We start from the raw sequence: 21467 nt of genomic DNA, 5'->3' as shown, positions 1-21467 counted from the left end.
CATCCAAATACCCAGCATATAAAGTTGACTTAGAGCATCAGAAAGGCCCCTACAGCAACTCAGCTATAAGCTGCGAGTAGATTCAATGTACTCTTTGCTGTATTGATCTCTCTTCCTGCTTGTTTCAATAAGATTGTGCACTGAGTTCCATTCTCTCATTGAGAACTCACAACAAAATGCAGTTGACAACCTTGAACACTGCTATTCCTAAGATAAGATGGTGTTGAAAAATCATCACGCTAATACATAATATTGGTTTGGATCAATTTGCATAATGACAATCTAATTAATTGTTTTTATTCAGTAATAAAATATATGATTGTAGCTTATGGCTGAGATCGTGGACATGATACACAATGTGTTAGTCAACGTAGCATTCAATTACAAAAACTATTGAACCTTAAATGATTGAATAAATGTATTGATTTTATTTAGAGCGTATAGCAGAAAAACAGAGCCTTGCCTGAGTGAGAAGTACTGCGTAATTCTTTTAACATGCTGAACATCAGAAAAGTTTTGCAGCTTTTTCCTGTCAGCGGGTTAAAAGACTGAATGTCTTAAACTTTGGTGTAACTACTGAATCATGTCACAGCAGTAAATATACCTCAGCGATGTCATCCTTAAGCTTGTTGTACTTCTCTATGTCGAAGCGTGTCCTTTTCACCCCCTTGTGGAAAAACAGTAGATACTGTCTGTCTCTGGCGTCGGGGTAAACATACTCCTGCAAGTCACAAAGAGACAGTCAGCAACAATTCTGCCAATTCTTAATGTTCTTTTTGCAGGCCAAATCATGGCAAGGATCGCATGGCTGTGTTGCTAGGAAAAAAGTAAAGCAGTTAATTCCTCCTATATGGTTTGAATGGGATGGAATTTTACACATTCTTTTAATGTGAATTTCTTTACAATTGAATGTTGAAGTTCATGATTTTTTTGTGTCAACAAAAAATGCTGCTGACAGTCAAACAGTAAAAGGGGATCTTATCAGAAACTGAAGGTGTTTTGGAGAGATTAAACAAATAAGTCAAAATTTCCAAGGGTTGTTCCAGGAAGACAAACAGAAACTCTTCAAAACTGTGCATCCTTCATAATAGAAAGAACTAATGGGAAAAGGAAGAAAAGTGCAGGACTTCATTAAAGCAGCGGAATGTATTTCTTGATGACAAAATGTTCACTCTTTCTTGGTTTCAGATGTCAGAAGTAGTCCGATGGATACAATTTCAGAATAGTACTTCTCATTGATTCTTACTTTTAAAATATTGAATCTATTTCAAATAAATCTATAGATTGGATTTTATTTTTCCAATTCGTAAATGTTGATTACAATGGTCACACCATGGACAAGCTGCAAGGACACACTAAGAATGCTAAAGACTTAGCTGATATCTGGAACCAAAAGCAGAAAGTGATGCCGAAATTTGAATTACATTGCCCGTGCATTATGATAAAATCGTTAGAAGTCTGATGGAGTTCTGCAGACTCAGAGAAACGTAACTGAGTGTAATATCTTTACAAAGACATACTTCAGAACGTTATCCCTATCATCAGCTTTCAGACTTGAGCAAATAGGAATAAATCTTTATCGCTAGATGCTGCCAAATGTGCGGCTACTTCCCTATAAAGGAGGATTTCTCCAGTCAAGATATTGACCTGTTGGGGCTTTAGAGCTAATGTAACGTTGGTACTTTATCCCTCTACTGCTAAGTTGGAAACAAAGCAGGCATGATGCATTGAGTGCCCTCTGCATCTTCCTCAGGAATTTCAATCAGTCATGGAAGACAGGACAATTATTTCCTCTTCTGTAATTTGGTAACATAAACTAACGACATGCTTTTGCTTAATTTTACTCTGACTCAGTGGTTGATGGTACTCGCTACATATTTTGAATGACTGAAGGGCCAGGAACAAAATTCCAAGTTCTGTTATAGTCACCCGTCTACTTTTTTTAAATGTCAAAAATGTTCCTATTTCATGCAAAGAAATCTAACTACAAAAGCTAGAGAACGGTCATGTTCCATGTTACATAAACAGAATACAGCAGCAGGAGGATTTTAAATGTACTTCAATATATATTATATTTCATTTAGTATGAGAAATGTGTATTTTAGTAGAAAGTTCCTTGTACTTTACCTGGCGTGTCAGGACAAAGTAAGCATACATAGCCATTGCTGTGCCATATGTTATGAAGTAAGTGACAGGCTCCATGATATCCCAGGAGTATTCCCACCAGGTCAGTCTAGCCAGAATGCCAAACTGCGTGGCCATATACGCCATCCCTCCCCACAGCACCCAGGTGGTACGCCGCTCCGCTTTCTTACTCAACTCTTCCCTCACCTGGACACACAGCAAAACAATAATAATTCAAATTAAAAATATATAAATTTGAGGTCAGAATAATCTCCAGGTAATGTATACATGATTCAATAAACAACAGCTTGGACAGGCTCCAGCATCCCCCGCGACCCTGAGTGCAGGATGAGCAGAAGATGATGGATGGATGGATGGATGGATGGATGGATGGATGGATGGATGGATGGATGAAACAACAGATAAACACATGGGTTTAAAGTGTTGGGGAGCTCGACCTTCTCAAGGGGGCGGAGTTGAGAGTTAAGATCCTCTAGACGCCCAATAAGCTCCCGTTCTTTACTGAGTTGGTGCTCCTCAATGCGCAGGGTGGTGTAGAGCTGCTGCACCAGAAACTTCACGTCATTCAGCCTCTCTGCCTCTTCATGGGGGAGAAGCTCTAAGGAATGTATAAACACAAACTTAAATTATGCTAAATCATGAACAATTTCTGTGTCCCACTGGCGGGTGCCATAAGGATGACAGTAAATCACAGTCCTAACCTCTCCTTGGTGGTCGCACGAGGTGTGTGGTGTCATTAATGACTAGCTTGAAGTCATCCAGCAGCAGAATGTCTATACCTGTGGAGGAGGCCACCCTCGCGCCATCTGTGGAAAAAAACATGGGAAGAAAGGTGTTGAGCTAGAGTGCCGTGCGAAGCCACTTCAAACATCCCCCTTGATGCTTGAAGCTTGTTTCCATGTGATTATTGAGAGGGAAAAAACAATTGCCTTTGCACTCTTAAAAGCGAAAAAGCCAGTCGTTCCTGTATAATGAGGCTTGTGAGTGAAGTGAGGGCCACAATATTATTACACAGTGCACGGAGCAAAAAACAGCAGGCATGCTTAACTTCAAAATAAAAGACCTCTTGTATGTGTGTGTGTGTGCGTGTGTGTGTGTGTGAGAATACCTGTGGAATAGATGGCTACCCGGTCTATTCCTCTATCCTCTGCCTGGAGCTGATGTAGGAAAACTCCCACGCAGTCACTCAGAGGCTTGAGAGTAAATTGGCAGCGCTCTCGCCTGGATGGTAAACTGACTGAGATCACAGGGAGCCCGTTCTGATAAACCACAGTGACCTCTGAGGGGGGTGGAGAGTCAGGAAAAACTGGAGTCAGATTGCTGTTCAATTTGCTTTATTAATTTATTCACTTGCAATAAGAGAAGTTAGTGAGAGTCCCAGCAGGGGGCGGTACAGCAGTGGCGCTAGCTGACAGTTCAACTTCAATAACAGCCAACAGCAGCATTTATCAAGACGATCCAGACATGACCAGACATGACAACCATCAACCATCATACAGTTTACACAAAACTTCTAGTCTTAGTAACATTATTTTTGTTAAGGGCTGGGCAGTAATACTACATTTTTACTACAACACATTATTTTGACTTTTGAAGTATAATAATTTCTTATAAAACATTCTCACTTTGTCATTCTTTATTAATGTTCTCTTTTTTTATAGCTTGATGAAGTTCACTAAAATGTTAAAAAATGGTGGTCAGTTGCTTCTGGACAAGTGACACCAGTGCACATTGATTATATTTAATCTAACTGAGCACCGGAAATACACAGCTCAATTGAGATGTTTTTTTTCTGTGTTATTTAGAGACAATGTATGGAAACAATGTATACATGGCTAAACAATCATGTGCAGCTCATCTGTAACTGAGCAGCCCTAATTTGGTCTTGGAGTAGCAAATGGTATAATTATAGCTTACCGACACATCCATGACTATAGCTACCAACTTACGTTATCTATGACAGTAAGTGCAATGTGTACATTCTGAGACATGCGAGTAGACACTGGCTAACTTTGACTGCTTTTTTCAAGATAAGCTATCTTGAAAGCGCCAAAACCTGCAGATCAATACTCCACAAGATTGCTAAGCTTTCCCTCACAAATCTCCTATGCTGACATGTTGATGCCAATTATTGATATTTCCTATACCCGTAGGAAGGCTAAAGGGCCTCTAAGTGACACTTGAGTGTTTGGTCTGACAATTACAAAGTCCTTGAGACACATCACAATGTGTTAATTCTATTCTGTTGCGGCAAAATACGAAAGGCCGAATCTAATATACTCCCAGCACAAGAGCATGGTAATTACTCATCATGGTAGGATGCTGGCTGTTATCTAAGATTAATATAAGATCTTTCGATCATAACGTTAAGGGTCTGTAATGCGGCTGTATAAGTTTGTGGGCATACCTGCCAAAACATCTTATACCATTACGATGCTGAGTGGCCTAATGAAAGGCAATGAATCAGTGCAGACAGCTAACAGTCCATAGTGGAGGTAATCCAAAGCTGCATTGCTGTTGCACCAACAACCTCTACCTCCTCAGGACCACTGCAGTGAATCAGCACATTGTGGCTTGCGCTCGCACCCACAACTTCAGGCTCATCAGCTGGTACAAGAAGAACTAGGCCGGCTCAGCCTAAACTTTCTTGCCCGTGTTAAAATACCCAAGGATTTCCTTTAGCTTTATTCTGCATGCGCCAGTGCCTTATTGTTGCAGCCAGTCATGGATATCTAAATCTACGTCCGTGCTCAATTCTGCCCTAGTTGCAAAGCCATAAAAGCTCACTTAAATTAAAATCAGCATGCTCAACTATGGCACGTTCTCCTCTCAGCCCCCAGCTCTCTTTCTGCATCTGTTCATGCTATCAATCTCTGTTGCTTTTCAGACAGATGAGCAGATGCTTCCCCAAACAGATTCTACATTAAGACTTTTACTCCAAATGAGCCACTGCTGATTAATCATTTTAAAAATGATCTCTGCTGCAATTTATTTCTTCTTTTGGTGTTCCTCAGAAAAATAAAAATTGAACTGAATGCATATGACATGCTTACCATCTGAAGCAGCAGGAGAACACAACATTCTCTGGCCATGCCACGAAGGGGAGCCTCTCCAAACCTGCAGGAGGGAAGAGACAAAAGCAAATTGGTTAATTATTTTTATCCGGCTTGCTGTCATATAGTTATTTGGGTTTTTTAAAAAAAACAGCAAGCTTTGAGCAAGCAAAATGACACCATAATATGTGCTCATCAGACCAAGGAACTGGCTTCAGGTAGACAAAAAAATGTTGCCAAATATGGAGTGGTGCCACACCCACAGCACAGATGAATAGATAGAAATACAGCCTTCAAGTCAAGGAAATGTTTGTCCATTTCATAACACTAACGGACGCACACATGCACGCACACACTCACTATACATATGATGTATCCAGACACCAAAATATGGGAGACACAGGTAGAGGGAAGCCAAAAGTAACCTCAGTCATACAATGTGGTTCAGTGAGTATTCTCCATTTGTGTAAGGAACTTGAAAAAGAGAGGGTGGGAGGGATAAAGGGAGGGAGGGAGGAACAGCTTGGGGAAACCCTTCTCCTTTTTTTTTTCCTTTTGCTGCAAAGTAGGAGTGCCCACACATGGTGTGTATGTTTTAGATGATAGGGCTTGTGACATTTTATGCAGGACCACAATCGAGGCATAAAAATGGGTTGCCAGGTCTCACACTCTTGAGGGAAGTGGGCTAAGGATGAGACCACAGAAACAAGGGAGTGTGCAGGGAGGAAAAGGTTTCAGCCTTTTAGCAATCTAGATTTTAGCAATCAGCACACATGCACAAACGCAACGCTTACGTTCCTATGATGTCATATGATATGTCATATAATATGCTCTTAATTGACTTTAAAAAAAAAAGGGAGTTCCCTTCTCTATGCTATCTCTCTATAATATTTAACCAATACTGGATACAGTCATACCAACCCTTTAAACTGATCCGTCTGTAAAATGTCAAGTCTGATGTCCAATATAAGCTACAACATCCTCCCAACAGCAAGAACACAGAGCCTCACGCACCATTGGCATTGAATAAATCTTAGAGTACTGCATATCCATCCGCAAGTGCCCTTTGTACACAGTGGTGTATGCTATGGAAACAATTACAAGGCCCAAGCCATACTCCAACTGCTATCATTACTAAGCGACAGATATTCCAGGTAATTCTCTGCTCCGGCAGAAGGATCACAAGTGTACATGAGCTTATCTTGTCCCCACAGAGCAACTGCATGACAAATCGAGTTCATCTAAAGAGTAAAACAGTGCATCATAAAACCATTGCGTTCATTACTTCTTCTTGCTCTTGGAGAAAGCTTCAATGATCATGAGTTCTCTGAAACATAGACATATGAAAAATAAGAAAAATTTGAGGTCAACACCATTGAAAGTATATTTGACTCAATTTTAAGACTTTCTGTGTGGTAAAATATTAAACACTGAGTAGAATAAGGTTGACCTATGTAGCTTTTTTTTTTAACTTTTTTCTTTTTTAAGCTCTATCTCTTACCACAAGCAATGTGTCTAAAAAGGGAGGTTGTTTCTATTTATTCACTTCTATAAGTGTGACAGTTAAAACAAAACAAGCCAACAGCAAACATAATAGATGAATTGCATTGGATTTACAGTATGTATGTTTTGGTTATACAGGTAAGGTGTGAAACACTGTCAGTTCGTAAATACATTTGAAGATCACTTACATTTCTCTTAACTCTGCCATATCTGTCAAACCCCTGCAGCCAATGTCATCATCTATGCAAGTAGAAACAACTGCTAAAATTAAAGGTACTTTCTCGCGGTCTTAGCACTGAGACTACCTGTAATCCAAGCATCAAACTGACTGACAGTCTCAAGCAAACCTCAAATTGATTCCTGAAGATGAATGCCCTGTGACTGCCAATCACATCTTCACAGTTGTCTAATCCAGCCTTAGAAAGCTTTCAGTCAGACAGTCAACAGTTTCCAGCGCTGCAAATACAAGGTCTTACAACACTGAGTCGAATAGATGAACACAGACAATGACAGGTAGCTACCACTTCAACTCCAGATCCTCAATGCCAATGTAAATGTGTCAAAAATGAAACATGGCTGGCATAAAATAGCAAATAGGCACTAACAGGTTTTGCCTGTCCTTGTGAAGGGAAGACTGAACAAGATGATAAACAAGTGTGAAGTCTTCAAATCTGCCTGCTACATCTGACTTCCATGGTGACCTCCTTTGAAAACAGACTAGTGTCAGGGGAACACATGGGTCTGAGTGTGTTGAGGTCCAAGTATATTGCCTGCTGTTCCTCTTCTAGAAATAAATGCACCACATGTATTGAGAGAACTGAGTGTGAGCATGTCCTAAATCTGTACTGATTACTGTCCCATGCAAGCAAACACAGCCCAAACAGTTATTAAACTACTGATCAGATGACATGCTGAGAGAAGCTATTCTTGAATAACCAGTCTGCAGCAAGGCTTCATTTGCACATAACAGTTGATGAAAGCCAAGAGGAAAGATTTCACTTGGGTACCAACGGACTTGAGATTCACCATCAGACATGGCAACAGCAGACACATAAGTAAATGTGATTGCAAAGCGTGTGCACATCCATCTGTGGTGTATGCAAATGGAATTTATTTCGGTGTTTTTGCAGGTGGCATCTGTGTGTATGCGTGTGCTTGCCCACCCGTCTGTTCACCAGCCTGTTTGTCAGCAGTAAGTGCAGTGTCCGTACCCCCCGAACCCTTACCAACCCCGCTCCCCTGACACATGAATTCCTGCCTGAAATATTTAACAGCGTAGCAGCAGCAGTCAATAGCACAGCAACCTTGGAATCAATGTCATAAGACAGAGAGCATGAGGATGAGAGAGAGAGAGAGAGGCGGAGAGACAGAAACAGGCCAGAGAGAAAGAGAGGGAAAGAGGACGCATGTGCGGATAAATGGAGCAGCAGCAAGGGAGCGATAGAGATAAATGAAGGCTGGAGTAAAATGGTACGAGTGCGCTTGCGTGTCTAACCATGTGCTGCAGATACTGTACCCTGCAGCAGACAGCCCCTCCCCCAAACGTGACTTCACTCAGTGCAATATAGTGGAGATGATAGCAGGAAAGAAAGAGAGGGGAAGTCAGGGAAAAGAGCTATGGCGTAGAAAGGATGGGGGGGGGGGGGGGGGTAGGGGTGGCTGCTGATTACTGCAGTAAAGGAATCCCTCATCTCAAAAAGGGGATAGCCCCTCGCCTTCCCCCTCCTGCCCTCCCTTTCTCTCTCTCCCTCCATCGACTTGTGCTGAATCCTGATGTGCTGCTATGTTCATCTCCCACTTTTTGTCTGCACTGCGTTTTAACTTGGGCTGCATTTTCCTTGTTAGTGCATTTGTTCACTTTGTCTCTTGGAAGAAGAAAGTGTCCCGATCAGCATATTTGGACAAAATATTTTCTGAAACCGCAATGTCTGTTATGAAACATTTTGACTTCAATTAAATGCAGGAACCTGAAATTGATATAAAAGGATACATTCCTGTTTGAGATGATGAATTGCATTTATATCAGCTAACTACATTTTTAAAAGAGAAAGATCAATAAAATAACCCCTTTGCTCTGGTGAGGTTTAAAAATTGATTGGGCATCACAATCATTCCTTTTTCATGGAAAGTTATTTTCAGGGCTGTATAAACAAAATAACATGGGATAAATTTGCCCTGCAGTATGAATTTTGACTTTACTGTTCAGACCAGCATAGCTTTAAATGTTCATACATAACAGGAGGTGGACACATCTTTCATTAAAGAATTTTGAGGGGAAATGGTCTAGAAAAACATGTATTCCTTCAATTTCAGTTACTATAAAACAGTTTACTTCTGTAAGTTACTATACAGAAGCCATACCAGTGCTTCACCCGCTATTGATATTTTCAGAAATGAATATATTGTTATGATGAATGATGCTGCAATACTATTTCAGGGCCATACCATTTAGCCATAGACTGAGAGACAGCATAAAGATTTTAAGAATTTGCTTTATGTAGTAAATACTAAAAGCTGTCACGCTCTATGGTGATTAACATGAAAATATTATTGAACTTTTTAAATCAAACAAAAAGGAATAATCAACAATCATTGAACCGTTGGTATTCATCAATATTTCTCTCACGGAAACCAATATCCATCCATCCATCGCCTGCTGCTTATCCTGCTCTCAGGGTCGTGGGGGATGCTGAAGCCTATCCCAGCTGTCATTACGAGAAGCAGGGTCCGCCAGTCAATCACAGGGCCACATATATAGACAGACAACCAATCAATCACTCACTCATTCGGGGCGACTTTCCCAATTTTTTCCAATTAACCTGCTGCATGTTTTTAGACTGGGAGGAAACCTGATAACCCAGAGGAAACCATGCAGACATGGGAAGAACATGCAAACTCCATGCAGAAAGGTCCACTTGAACCAGGGTCCTTGTAAAGCCAAAGCACTAACCACTGCGCCACCGTGCCACTTGAAAACCAATATGTTGCAATTGAATTCAGACATCATATTTACAATATTTATCTAATTTCGGTCCAGATTATTTACAGTATGGGTGAAATTTTTATCAGACTCCTCCTCTAGCAAAATCACACAAATTCAAGCCATGAAGCAATGTTGATGAATCTGCTTTGAGGTTGGATGAAAAAAAAAAAAAAAAAGTTATTTTTGCACAAGTGAACTAGAACAACCTAAGGGATGCGTACATTTGCTCACTATGTCTTTTCTCCCAACAACCTCTGTGTTGCATTCAGTGCATGTATGGGGCCACAAATTATTGTGGTTTTATTGCTGCAGCTGGAACTGAACACAAAATGACACAGCAGTTTAGAAATCTCTTTCACCTCCTCCTTTTATCTCCAAACACACCTCAGGGAGAACTGGGAGCTTTTCATAAAGAGCATCTATGCACACTTTTGAGTGAATGTTACAGACACCAGTGCAGAAGAATAATGTCTCTGACATGATTCTCATTTCACAGTACCCTTCTGGGGGGACAGGGAACTTCTGTCATTTATCTACACAATGACTGCATCCATCTATATAGTAATATGCTGTCCTGGGTACGCTGATAATGTGAGTAGACACACAAAGTTGCTCACAGCATTGTTCATAGATACTTGGATAAATACAACACGTATTATACTCAATAAAGCGCACACACTTTAAGCTTCAGTACACAAATGCATCAAAAATGTCAATCTAAACTAAATATTGAACATGTTTTCCAACCATATTGAATTAATTTTCTTTTTCCTTTTATTGTTTGATGACAGAATTTAATTTACAAGGTAAGAAGCAAGGATCAATTTCTCAATGGTTTGGTTGTTTTATAAAATCAAAGCGAGCAGAGGTGTGGTGTTCCATCATGTTACCATGACAGAGAAAGCTGGGGAAGAAGCATATGGTCAAGGTGGGGTCAGTGGGAGGTCACAGTATGCAGAGGTAAAATGAACACTGAAAAGATCAATATGGAGCCAATCCTAAACTCAGGACAAGGGGAATTTATTCTGCTCTCATTATGAGACTCCCCCAAAAATCTTTCAAGCAGCAAAATAAATTGGAGTGCACCTACTGGATGAAACTTCTGATATTAATGAACAACCCATATAAAATCAACTATAAGTCAATTCTTTAGAGTAACCGTGGTTGTGGTAATACATAGCTAAATCAAACATGTCAGCAATTTGACAATTTGATGGTGGGAAAGGGTGTATGAAAAAAAACAGTTAATCTGCAATTGGATCAGCTGGCATCTGGTGATTATGCACTCATTCATTGACCCAGCAAGACATTGTGGGCTTTTTCTGTCTTTGCATTTCAAAATGAATTGCTTCTTTAGTGCACATCACTCACATCATTTCCTCTCTACTGCACAGGTTTGAGTAATCAGATTTTTGAATAAATAATAAAATACTCCATTGTGTCAATATGGAATTGGCTGTAATGCGTAGATCATTTGGAACCTATTTTATTATGTTCCAAATAATGACCATGGCATTTATGGGTTTCGTAATTGGATGAAAAGTTTGAGAAGCTGTTAACTATAACATTATGTATGTGAACATTTGTCTATATTGATTGGAATCCTCACATAAAGTAAACATTTATTCTTTTAATGTAGTTGACTGCATAATTTCAAGAATTATGTTGTAAAAAAATAATGAGTTTTGAAGGTTTCCATAAAAAGAGGATGTGTCACAGCAGTGTAATGCTTTATCAAAAAATAAAAAAGTAAAATAAATATGTACATAAAAGAGAGACAGAAGATGGTAAGACATCGACAAATAAATAGACAGCAGCAACAACAGGAACACCAACAAAAAAAACCAAAACATTAAAATTGAGTATTAAGAAAGTAGAGGCTCTTATACTTCATACAGGAAAGCATTTTATTAGAAACTGATAAATAACAATTTGGTTGGTCTTGTGACAAAGACTAAAAAGTTTGTGTTGTAGAAATGCTGGTAAAATTGAACGGATTAAAGGGGTTACCCTAATGACAATAAATAATTACACTTACATTTTGTCATTTGCATGAAATTGGTAACACTGAACAATCGTAGCAAATATAAAGGTTTATTTTGTCTGGTCACTTTAGTGTGTGTATTTTGGTTATCAGACCTACTTTGTGCAGTCGCAGGAGTCAGTATCTTCTCAGTTGAACCGTTGCTCAGTTTTAACATCACCATATGAATTTTGCTCATTGTTTGTTAAATGTGGAAACAGTTTTGCTTCTAACAAAGCACCAACTACAAGTTGTTACATGTTCTTCCATGTATTCCAAAGCTCCACACATATATTCAGAATCTAATGAAATATCATGAGCACCTTTATTCAGCAAATGTTTACTTGAGAAATACGGATTCATCAATTTAAAATACTGTGAGAGACTGTTTTCTAGATTTTTTTTTCTTGAATTCTCACAATTAACCTATAAGGTATTACATGAGAACAAATAGAGGCTGGCAGGCTCATATCTAATAAATCATATAGATGGGGAAGGGGGCCAGTGAAAATGATTTGTTGCATCACTGCATGCCATTCCCTTCGCCTGTTCTTTTCTGAGGTGAGTTCCATTCAGCTCAGGATTATAAATTAGAAAAGCACAGCTGCACTATTGTAAAGTACTCTGCAGCTGCTGAACAAACACACCCTAATTTCCCATCCCTTTTGAACTAAGACAATTGCATAAGACCACCTAGATGCGGCTGCACTCAGCAATTCCTCTAAATTGGATGGATGGATGTGATTAGTGTTGACACAATCAGTCAATTTATGTCTTGGAAAAGACAAATTTTAGAAGATGGAAATACAGCTTTTCCTCTCAGCTGTGGTCCTTTTTTGGACAGTGAAATGCTTAGTCCTGGTCTTGAACACTACAGTTGTAAGTCATCACTGCTTGCACATGGAGCACAATACAGCTACAAGGCGCACTGTCCACCTAAGAATTCTCTACCAATCTCTTTCAACACTGCAATGCAGCGTTGATTGTGAAAACAACTTTCCCCTCATTAGGCTATTTCAAACATCAAACCTCTCTACTAGTTACATAGAGCTATAAATAATTTTGTCTTAATCTTGCCTCCAACTTCAATAAATTTCCTCTCTAACCCTGAATATATTTTGATTAATTAATGCTAGCTCATGGCTGGCATAAACTATTAGATAAAAATCTCAGCTATGAAATAATTGGGGTATTTGAAATGTATTACTTCAGAGGTACTTCTTTGGTCGTTATAAACACACCACCCCTGACACCACCACCCAGCTCTGCAACCCTTGGTGATACCAACAACACTGGAACCTGATGCATTATTTAAGAGCAGTGCAGGCTTTCATGCCTCGGTTAGCCATGCGCTCGGTCATTGTGCCACGCTGCGGTGCACTTCGAAGAACTCTATCCAAAGAATCAGCAGCAGCTTGGGTCACATTGAAGATCACAGCACTGCAGCGAAAGAAACCAGCATTTGCATGCATAATATGTATATGCAGAGTGTGTGGTCTTTCTGCAGGCAAACATTGACACTTTGCAGATATACCAGATGGCATTAGGCTCTTATGGCATGGGCCTTTTCAGTGCAGATCATGCAAAACTCAATCCATCAAACCTGAGAGAGTGTTCTAGAAGAAGGAAAAAGTCCTTGAATATTTTTCTGTTCATGCACATCATACGCACTAACATACTCAAGCTTAGCCTTGATCTCGCTTTCTGACCTGACCAGCCCGCAGCTTCTCAGACTCAATCACAGATCATCAGTGGTGCTGAATAAGCACTCCTCCATCCTCAGTCTGGTCCACAATCCATTCATCAGTCACAAATATGTTAAAAGGTTGAAATTTAAACTTCCCTGCGGAGTCACATGAGGCTGAAATATATTCAAATAGGCTCACGTCAATTAATTTAGTTGAATTACATTATTCCACATCATACAAATAATAATAAGCTGCTTCAAAGCAGAGATGAGAGGATAGCACAAGGTCAAACAATGAGACAATGAGGAGGTCTCAACATGAACTTAAGCTACAGAAGCAGTATGCCTTGTCATTAGATAAGGCTTATTTTGGCTCCAATAAAGTAAGAACCAAGAATCCTATTGTGATGAAAAATAGGAACAATCATGGATAACTGTAATTGAAGTAGTAGTTTGAAAACAGGGAGATGCTAATTAAAACTCCTATGTTTTGCCTTCATTCCAACCATTATGTGTTTTAAGGGGTGGTTACAGGGGGGGGCAGTCCCAGATAAATGCAAAGGGTTGTGTCAGGAAGGGCATCTGGCGAAAAATGCAATAAATCACAATATCTGTGTGTATCATGAATCATCTGAGGAACGCAGCCTCAAGGGGAGCACAGGCCAGTATCTCCCTGAGCCGGTCCCAAGCGTGGGTAAATGCAGAGGGTTGTGTAGTGGAGGGCATCTGGCGTACAACTGATTCCAAAACCAAAATTGCATATCAAACCTAAGACTCTCATACTGGATCGGCCGAGGCCCAAGTTACGAACGACCACCATCGGTGCCGTTAACCTACAGGGTACCAGTGGAAATTGAGCTACTGAGGGTCAAAGGAGAGGAAGAGAGTGTGTTTGGAAGCAGAGAGAGAAGAGGAAAGGCAAGAGTCTGGGACTGAGAGTAGGGACTTTGAATAGTGGGACAATGAAAGGAAAAGGTAAAGTTGGTTAACATGATCCAGAGAAGGAAGGTGGATATACTGTGTGTCCAGGAGACCAGGTGGAAAGGTAGAAAGGCTAGAAGCTCAGGAGTAGGTTTTAAGTTGTACTATCATGGCACGGACAGGAAGAGAAATGCAGTATACGTTATCTTGAAGGAGGAGTTTGTGGGGAATGTTCTGGAGGTGAAAAGAATGTTAGATAGACTTATGAGTCTGAAACTTGGAAATTGGAAGTGGAATGCTCAATGTTGTTAGTGGCTAATCCCCACGGGTAGGAGGTGAGTTGGAGGAGAGGGAGAAGTTCTGGACTGAGTTAGATGAAGGGATGCAGAATATCCTCAGAGAGGAGTGGTAATTGGTGAAGAATTCAGTGAACATGTTGGTGCAGGCAATAGAGGTGATGAAGAAGTGATGGGCAGGTTTGGTATCGAAGATAGGTACACAGAGGGACAGATGGTGGTAGACTTTGCAAAAAGTATGGAACTGGCTGTAGTGAATACTTTTCTCCAGAAAAGACAGGAAAATAAGGTGACTTGTAAGAGCAGAGGTAGCGCATGCAGGTAGACTACATCTTGTAAAGACAAAGTCATCTGAAAAAGATTAGTGACTGCAAAGTAGTGGTAGGTGAGTGCGTAGCTATGAGGAAGTCTGGTGTGGCAGAGAAGTATTTTAGACTGGTGCAGGACACTGGTAAGGTGTGCTGTCGATGTAACAGAGAAGTTCATGGTGGAGGTGGGACTTCATCGGGTATCAGCTCTGAGCCCCTTCATGTTTGAAGGGGTGATGAACAGGCTGACAGATGTGGTTAGACAGGAATCGTCACAAACCATGATGTTTGCAGATGGCATTGTGATGTGTAGTAAGAGCGGGGAAGAGGTGGAGGTGGTATGCTCTGGCAAGGAGAGGAAGGTAGGTTAGTTGTAGCAAGACAGAATATACGTGTGTGAATGAGAGGACCCAGAATGGAATGGTGAGGCTAAAGGGGGTGGAGATCAAGAAGTCAGAGGATTTCAAGTACTTAGGGTCAACAGTCCAGAGCAACGGATATTGTGGAAAAGAGGTAAAGAAACAGGTTCAAAAGGGTGGAGAAAGAGGCAGGGGTACTATGCGATACAAGACTATTAGCCACAATGAAAGGAAAGGTGTGCAAGACAGTGGTGAGACCAGCAATGCTGTATGGTCTAGAAACAGTGACAATGACTAACAGACAGAAGGCAGAGCTGGGGGTCATGAAGATGAAGAGTTTGATGTTCTCTCTGGGAGTGACGAAGATGGATAGGATCAGGAATGAGTCCATCAGAGGGACGCCACATGTTAGATGTTTTGGAGAAAAGGTCAGACAAGCCAGACTGAGATAGTTTGGTTATGTACAGAGGAGAGATAGTGAATACATTGGGAGATGGATCCTGGAATTGGTGCTGCCAGGCAGGAGGTCTCGAGGAAGACCAAAGAGAAGATTTATGGACATAGTGAGAGAGGATATAAAGTTAGTTGGTGTGAGAGAGGAGGAAAGAGAGAATTGGGTTAGATGGAGAAGACTGATTCGCTGTGGCGACCCCTGAAGGGAAAAGACGAAAGGAAAAGAGCAAGACAACAATTAGGGCAGACTAAATACGGCCCCTCCCTTATCTGTGGCTGATGGCGGGGTTCAGCGATCCAATAATTATGTGCTAAAGAGCAAATTCAAAATGTTATAAATTTTTCTTTGCCTACAAGTATTATAAAGGTCTGAGTTGTCACTGTTCAATAACAGTCTAATTACAGATGCTAAAAAATTGTGGATACCTTCAACAATAGATGAGGTCAGCTTTACTGTATGATGTGCAAAATCGCCATGCCCCTTTCTAGCCTGTGCATTGATAGTTATCATTCTATCCAGGGTTGCCTGACGCGGTTGTCAAAAACCTGAGATGAACTGATGCCCGAAATGGGTTCAAATTGACAAAGAAGGCTTGAACATCTATCTCAAAAGTCGATGTCTGACACAGGCCATTGGTTAAAAAGCAGTATTTGACAGCAGAATGATCTCCTGCAACCACAAATTGCTAAAGCTCTTTTGAGCTACATATAAAACACCAAGGTCGAAGTTAAAGGTTACTTATTTGTCCAACCACCATGATTTTAGGGAAGCCTCATAAAGAGTTGTTAAATGCAAGTTTGCCAAGAAATCCAGTGATCAAGAATATTACTTTTAGAATTCAAATCCCTGGTGACTAATATTAATGAATCCCACACTGATTAAAATATCAAGATCATAGTTGACACATTAGTACTGGGTCACCAACAATTTATCTCTCATCTGTGATGCTGAAGGGCACAAGATGCTCCACTTTCCCCTTCTGCTGCTTCACCTCTTGCCATGATTTCGTAATTGACCCTAAAATCATATGTTTACAAATTCAGAAATGTAGAAATGTTGCACTTTGAGGGGTAACCTGTTTTTTGGCAAACAGAATAATGAATATGATCATACCATTTTCAATTAAATGTTTCAATTCAAATTTGACTCCTAAAATTAGCTATTTTTGCATTTTAAGTTTTCTTTGAAAAAAGAAGGTTAAGGGGAGTTTAATAATTAAACACTAAATCTATCTAATTTTTCCTGTCTTCTCACAGGTGTGTAAAACATACATATAAATAAATACATAAACATAATTATATTTTGACTTACCCATCGAAAGGCCGTATGGAAACACCTGAATTGCTAAATATCTTAATAAGGGTGGTTGATTTTTCGAGCCCTTCATCATTTGCATCACAGTGTATTTAACTTGCGTGTTTGTCACAGCAATAATATTAAGATTATGTTAAGAGCTACACCACACCCATTCCTTAAAGGAGTCCCCTCCAGTCAAAACATTTTTTAACTCTTGTTCCTGTTTCATGGTGTAAGATTGTCACAGTTTAGAATTATGTAATCAAGGTTTGCAATTAAAATCCTAATCTTAATGTTAATAGATGAAATACCGATTCCCTCCTGTCCAGCCCTATATATGCGAGCAGTGACAATGCAAATGCTTTGGATCCTATTGTCCTGAATAGTTACACAACAGAAACAACAATGCAGTGGAAGCCTGAGGTAAATGCAGACAGTTGAGTTGTTGTAATAAAGGAAAATGTATGTCTACCAGTTTGGTTTCTAAAATGGTGTGATTTTTTTGTTAGCTTTGCTTTGCATATTCAGTGTTGTTCATTAAAGGAGATTAGTGAGGAGTTTCATTATTTTTCCAGCAAACACTTGCATGTCAAATGACTAATTATTGCCTTCAAAAAATGTTTCTGTTCTCATAGTCTTAAGCATTAAGGATCATCATTCAGTGATTTGTTGTTAACCACTTGGGGATGTGAGAGTAATGAAAACACTTACAGAATATCAAATATACAATAAATGTTACAAGATACTTGTTTCTACTTTCTGAAAGTGTACCAGTAACATTCATGACAAAGCACAGAATCTCTCCTGAGGCAGGAGCTGTAAAGGCGCAAATCCTGAGAATGCTTTTGACAGAATTCCATCTCATCTGCCCTCTGACAACATACCTGAAACATGGTTTGGAATGTAAACGCAGAAGGGTCCACAGACAAATAATGCAAGATGGTAGAAGCTCAATGTTCAACTAACTTTTTCAGCAGTAGCTGTCAACGTTTGCCCATGGAGAGGACTGGAGAGCCTGGAAATTTGCATCCACCAAAGTGTTATATTCTGGCCAGTTGGCTGCGTCAGCATGACTGTCTGAATTTTATTTTGCTGTGCTGCACATGGACATATGGCATGCATACTAAAACTTGAGCTGGTCTACTGGAATGCCAGTAGGACACAGACTGGACCAGACATAGTTGAAGTAGCTCCAGGGGGAATTTGCACATTACAACTGAAAAACAGAGTACAGTAATGTATGTCTTTATTAATTTCATGTGGCGAAGGCTTTTATTTTGAAGGTGAGTATTTCAATCAATTAATTTTATACCTAACAGCAAGGAAAAAAAAATGCTTAACCAAAATGACTGCATGTTTTCCAGTAAGGGGTCATGAATATGGTTTCTCTAACACAGTAACACAATCACCTTCATCAGACAGCCCTTAGCTCAGGCTGGAAAGGATGCCAACCACCAAACACTTCCCCCACCCAGCTGTTAGTTGTCCTTTTGGCCTTGGGAAGTCATTATGCATAGCTTAGCTGAAAATATGTTATTACCATATTAACTGTGGTATATTGGTTTTGTATATAGTTTAAAAATGCATTTCCATATATGTATCAATACTGTTCGATTTGTTTTCACTTTGATTTTAGTAACACTGGTTTGCTTTAAACTGAACCACAGAGCAGCAAACCTAAAAAGGCAATTTGCTATTTTCACCAGTGGTGTTCATCTCCACAAACAAATGACACTGAAACATGCCTCTTTTGTGCTTTTGTGTTATTAAATGTACACACACACACACACACACACACACACACACACACACACACACACACACACACACACACACACACACACACAAAGTAGAAGAAAATGTTCACATTCAATTAGAATGGCAATCTAAAAATGTAGCTGTGTAGTTGTGCACAATCTTGAACGCAACTTTGTGCATTTATAACGGGTTTGCAAAAAACAAAGTGAGGCATGTCTGACACCTAGAGTTTACAACAAACACATGGAAAAAAACAAGTGGCCTGGCATCAGAGACAATTAAGCAGAAAAGACAATGATAAATATTTCATGAAAGAAAAGCAACCGTTCTTTGAAATTATCTGCTTTAACAACAGGATGTTTTCCAAAACCCCAACAACAAAACAGGATGTTCCATTTGATTAAAAACTTAATACTACTAATAAAACCCATCTTGATACTATTCTCCTAATACAAGTGGTGAGATATTTAAATTCAGTTTGGTAAGTTAAAGTTCCCTATCATTTAGCTCAACAAAGAACAAATGCTGCTCCAAAAATGAAAATAATCGGACCTATGAGCATCAAATATGGCTGCATGGAATAGCTGAATGTTCTTTCATGACTTGGTGGAAGGAGATCATGGGTGGTGACTATATCACAAGACAGAACAATCAAAAGACAGAACAATCTTTTCAGCTTTTTCTGTATATAACACATTTTAAACCAACCTCAATAAGGTTGGGTTATGGATAAAACATAACCTAAAAAAACTTTTTTTAACTGCCCTTTATTCCTCATTGAGATAATGTCCTGTTCTTAAGTAACAACAGTACAGTACAGCTGTGAACTAGATAATATGAACTGCAGAAAGACAAAGTTTCAAACATGACAATTTATCCTTGAGTTCTTAAAAACGATTTCTTGTAACCTGCTAGCAGATAAGTCTAAAGAGTCCATAAGGAATTAAAATGGGTTAAGACTCGTTCAGTTATTCCTCTTTACTAAACCAAAGCCTTTAACATTCACAGGTGGGATGGAGAGCAGCCTGTGCAGACTCCGGACAGACTGTGGAAAGTGGGCCGACGCATGTGAATCTGCGTCCTTCCCCCTGCAGGGCCAAGGGGAAGGAACTTAAAGCAAAAGCATAACCAGACAGACCCGCTTTTCCATGGCAGCATCACATAGCCCTCTACCAAGATGTGATATGATGTTGATGTCTTTGTGTGCTTTGGGGTCATTGCAAACACACCAAACAGATGACACACAAGCCCTAGAAAGGGCAGATAATACTGAGAACTGATGAATCATGTCACTGCTGGATCTTCAGATAGTACAACTGGTGACAGCTTTAGTAAACATTATCCATGTTCTATCATCTCGCTGCAGCCTTTCCTCACATTCTTGCCCTTCCAACTGACCTGAATGATACAGTGACCTCATATTAAAGTGAAACGGTCAGCTCCATGATACTTGGAACAAAGAAGCTGTCTTCATAGCTCTGCTGTGGTGCTCCTGTTCACAGTATCTTAATCTTCATCTCCTGAAAGCAGCATATTGGCTGCTGTTCCTCCAGTGTATCCAGCTTAGATTTGAGTCCCAAGGGCTTCCATAGCAGCTCAACTTCTGAACTATTGTTCCTCTGTTTTTTTGCCCTCTCTCTCTCTCAGCTTCGATGCTAATAGACGTATTTAGGCAAGGGCACCCGCAGGTCCCCATCATGTCACTTGCCACTGATGCAGCTTTTCTAATCCCAATGGATTGCTCGAACAGATACCATGAAGGGAAACAAATCATCTGCCCCTTTTTGTTACAGATGGTAATAATGTGTATGCTAAGTTAATCTCCAGGGGCTATTGTTAAGACAAATTAGAGGTTTAAAAGCTTCAATGTGATCATTGCATTTGCAAGAGCAGTGCTCGATGGCATCACCTCTGGCCTGCAGCCAGACACATCAGTCTGATCATTGATGGGAGTAAGAAGTCCTTTGACGCCTGCACCCTTCAAAAATCAAAAACTAACAGAAGTTCCTCCAGAGATGTGCCATATTTTATCTTACAGATGGTTGCAAATATATATGTGGTCTCAGTACCATGTTTCTTTATCAGGCAACAAGCTACACAACAAATTTTGTCAGAATGACTTATCGTGCACTACAGTATGCATCCACAAAAGATTTGTGAGAAATTATCAAGAGTTAATTTGAACACATTTTACTAAGTTCTCCAGTAAAAATGTTGAGCTGAGCAACATATGGATATAAACAGTATAATCTTACCATTTAATTATATTAAGTGCTTTGTTATTTTAAGAATATTATACTTGTGACTTCAATTATGATCAGTAACTGGAATCAATAATTTCTCATTGTGTTGTTAATTATCTGTCTTTGATTTGTGTGTAACTCGTGAACCTATTTTATTTTATAAGCATTCCTAATACTAATTATTTAAAGACATTCAATTTAATTATAGTGCTATGAGAGATTTCATAAAAACAAAAGTTTGAGAAAATGCTCTCTGCTTGTTTTGATATGCACATTATTAGGGAATGGAGATTATTTTTCAAGCAACACATTTTAAATACACACACACACACACACACACACACACACACACATATATATCCATGTATATATATATAAATCTACATATATATATATACACATATATACACACACACACACACACACACACACACACAC

General features: G+C 39.6%; 1 protein-coding gene across 1 annotated transcript in view; it reads right to left on the bottom strand.

Annotated features, from left to right (window-relative positions):
* Positions 1 to 21467, bottom strand: part of mcu (mitochondrial calcium uniporter) — a 59303-nt gene that overhangs the window by 4855 nt on the left and 32981 nt on the right. The window contains exons 3-8 of the mRNA XM_086167465.1: positions 5199 to 5262; positions 3254 to 3424; positions 2847 to 2951; positions 2583 to 2743; positions 2128 to 2331; positions 605 to 721 (exon numbers count right to left, since the gene is read on the bottom strand). Coding sequence (XP_086023591.1) covers positions 605 to 721; positions 2128 to 2331; positions 2583 to 2743; positions 2847 to 2951; positions 3254 to 3424; positions 5199 to 5262 — 822 coding nt within the window. The remainder of the gene's footprint in view (positions 1 to 604; positions 722 to 2127; positions 2332 to 2582; positions 2744 to 2846; positions 2952 to 3253; positions 3425 to 5198; positions 5263 to 21467) is intronic.

This window comes from Fistularia commersonii, chromosome 2 (assembly GCF_037954325.1).
Source record: "Fistularia commersonii isolate RoL2024-O1a breed Wild chromosome 2, RoL_Fcom_v1.0, whole genome shotgun sequence".
NCBI lineage: Eukaryota > Metazoa > Chordata > Actinopteri > Syngnathiformes > Fistulariidae > Fistularia > Fistularia commersonii.
This window is presented reverse-complemented; position numbering and strand designations above follow the sequence as displayed.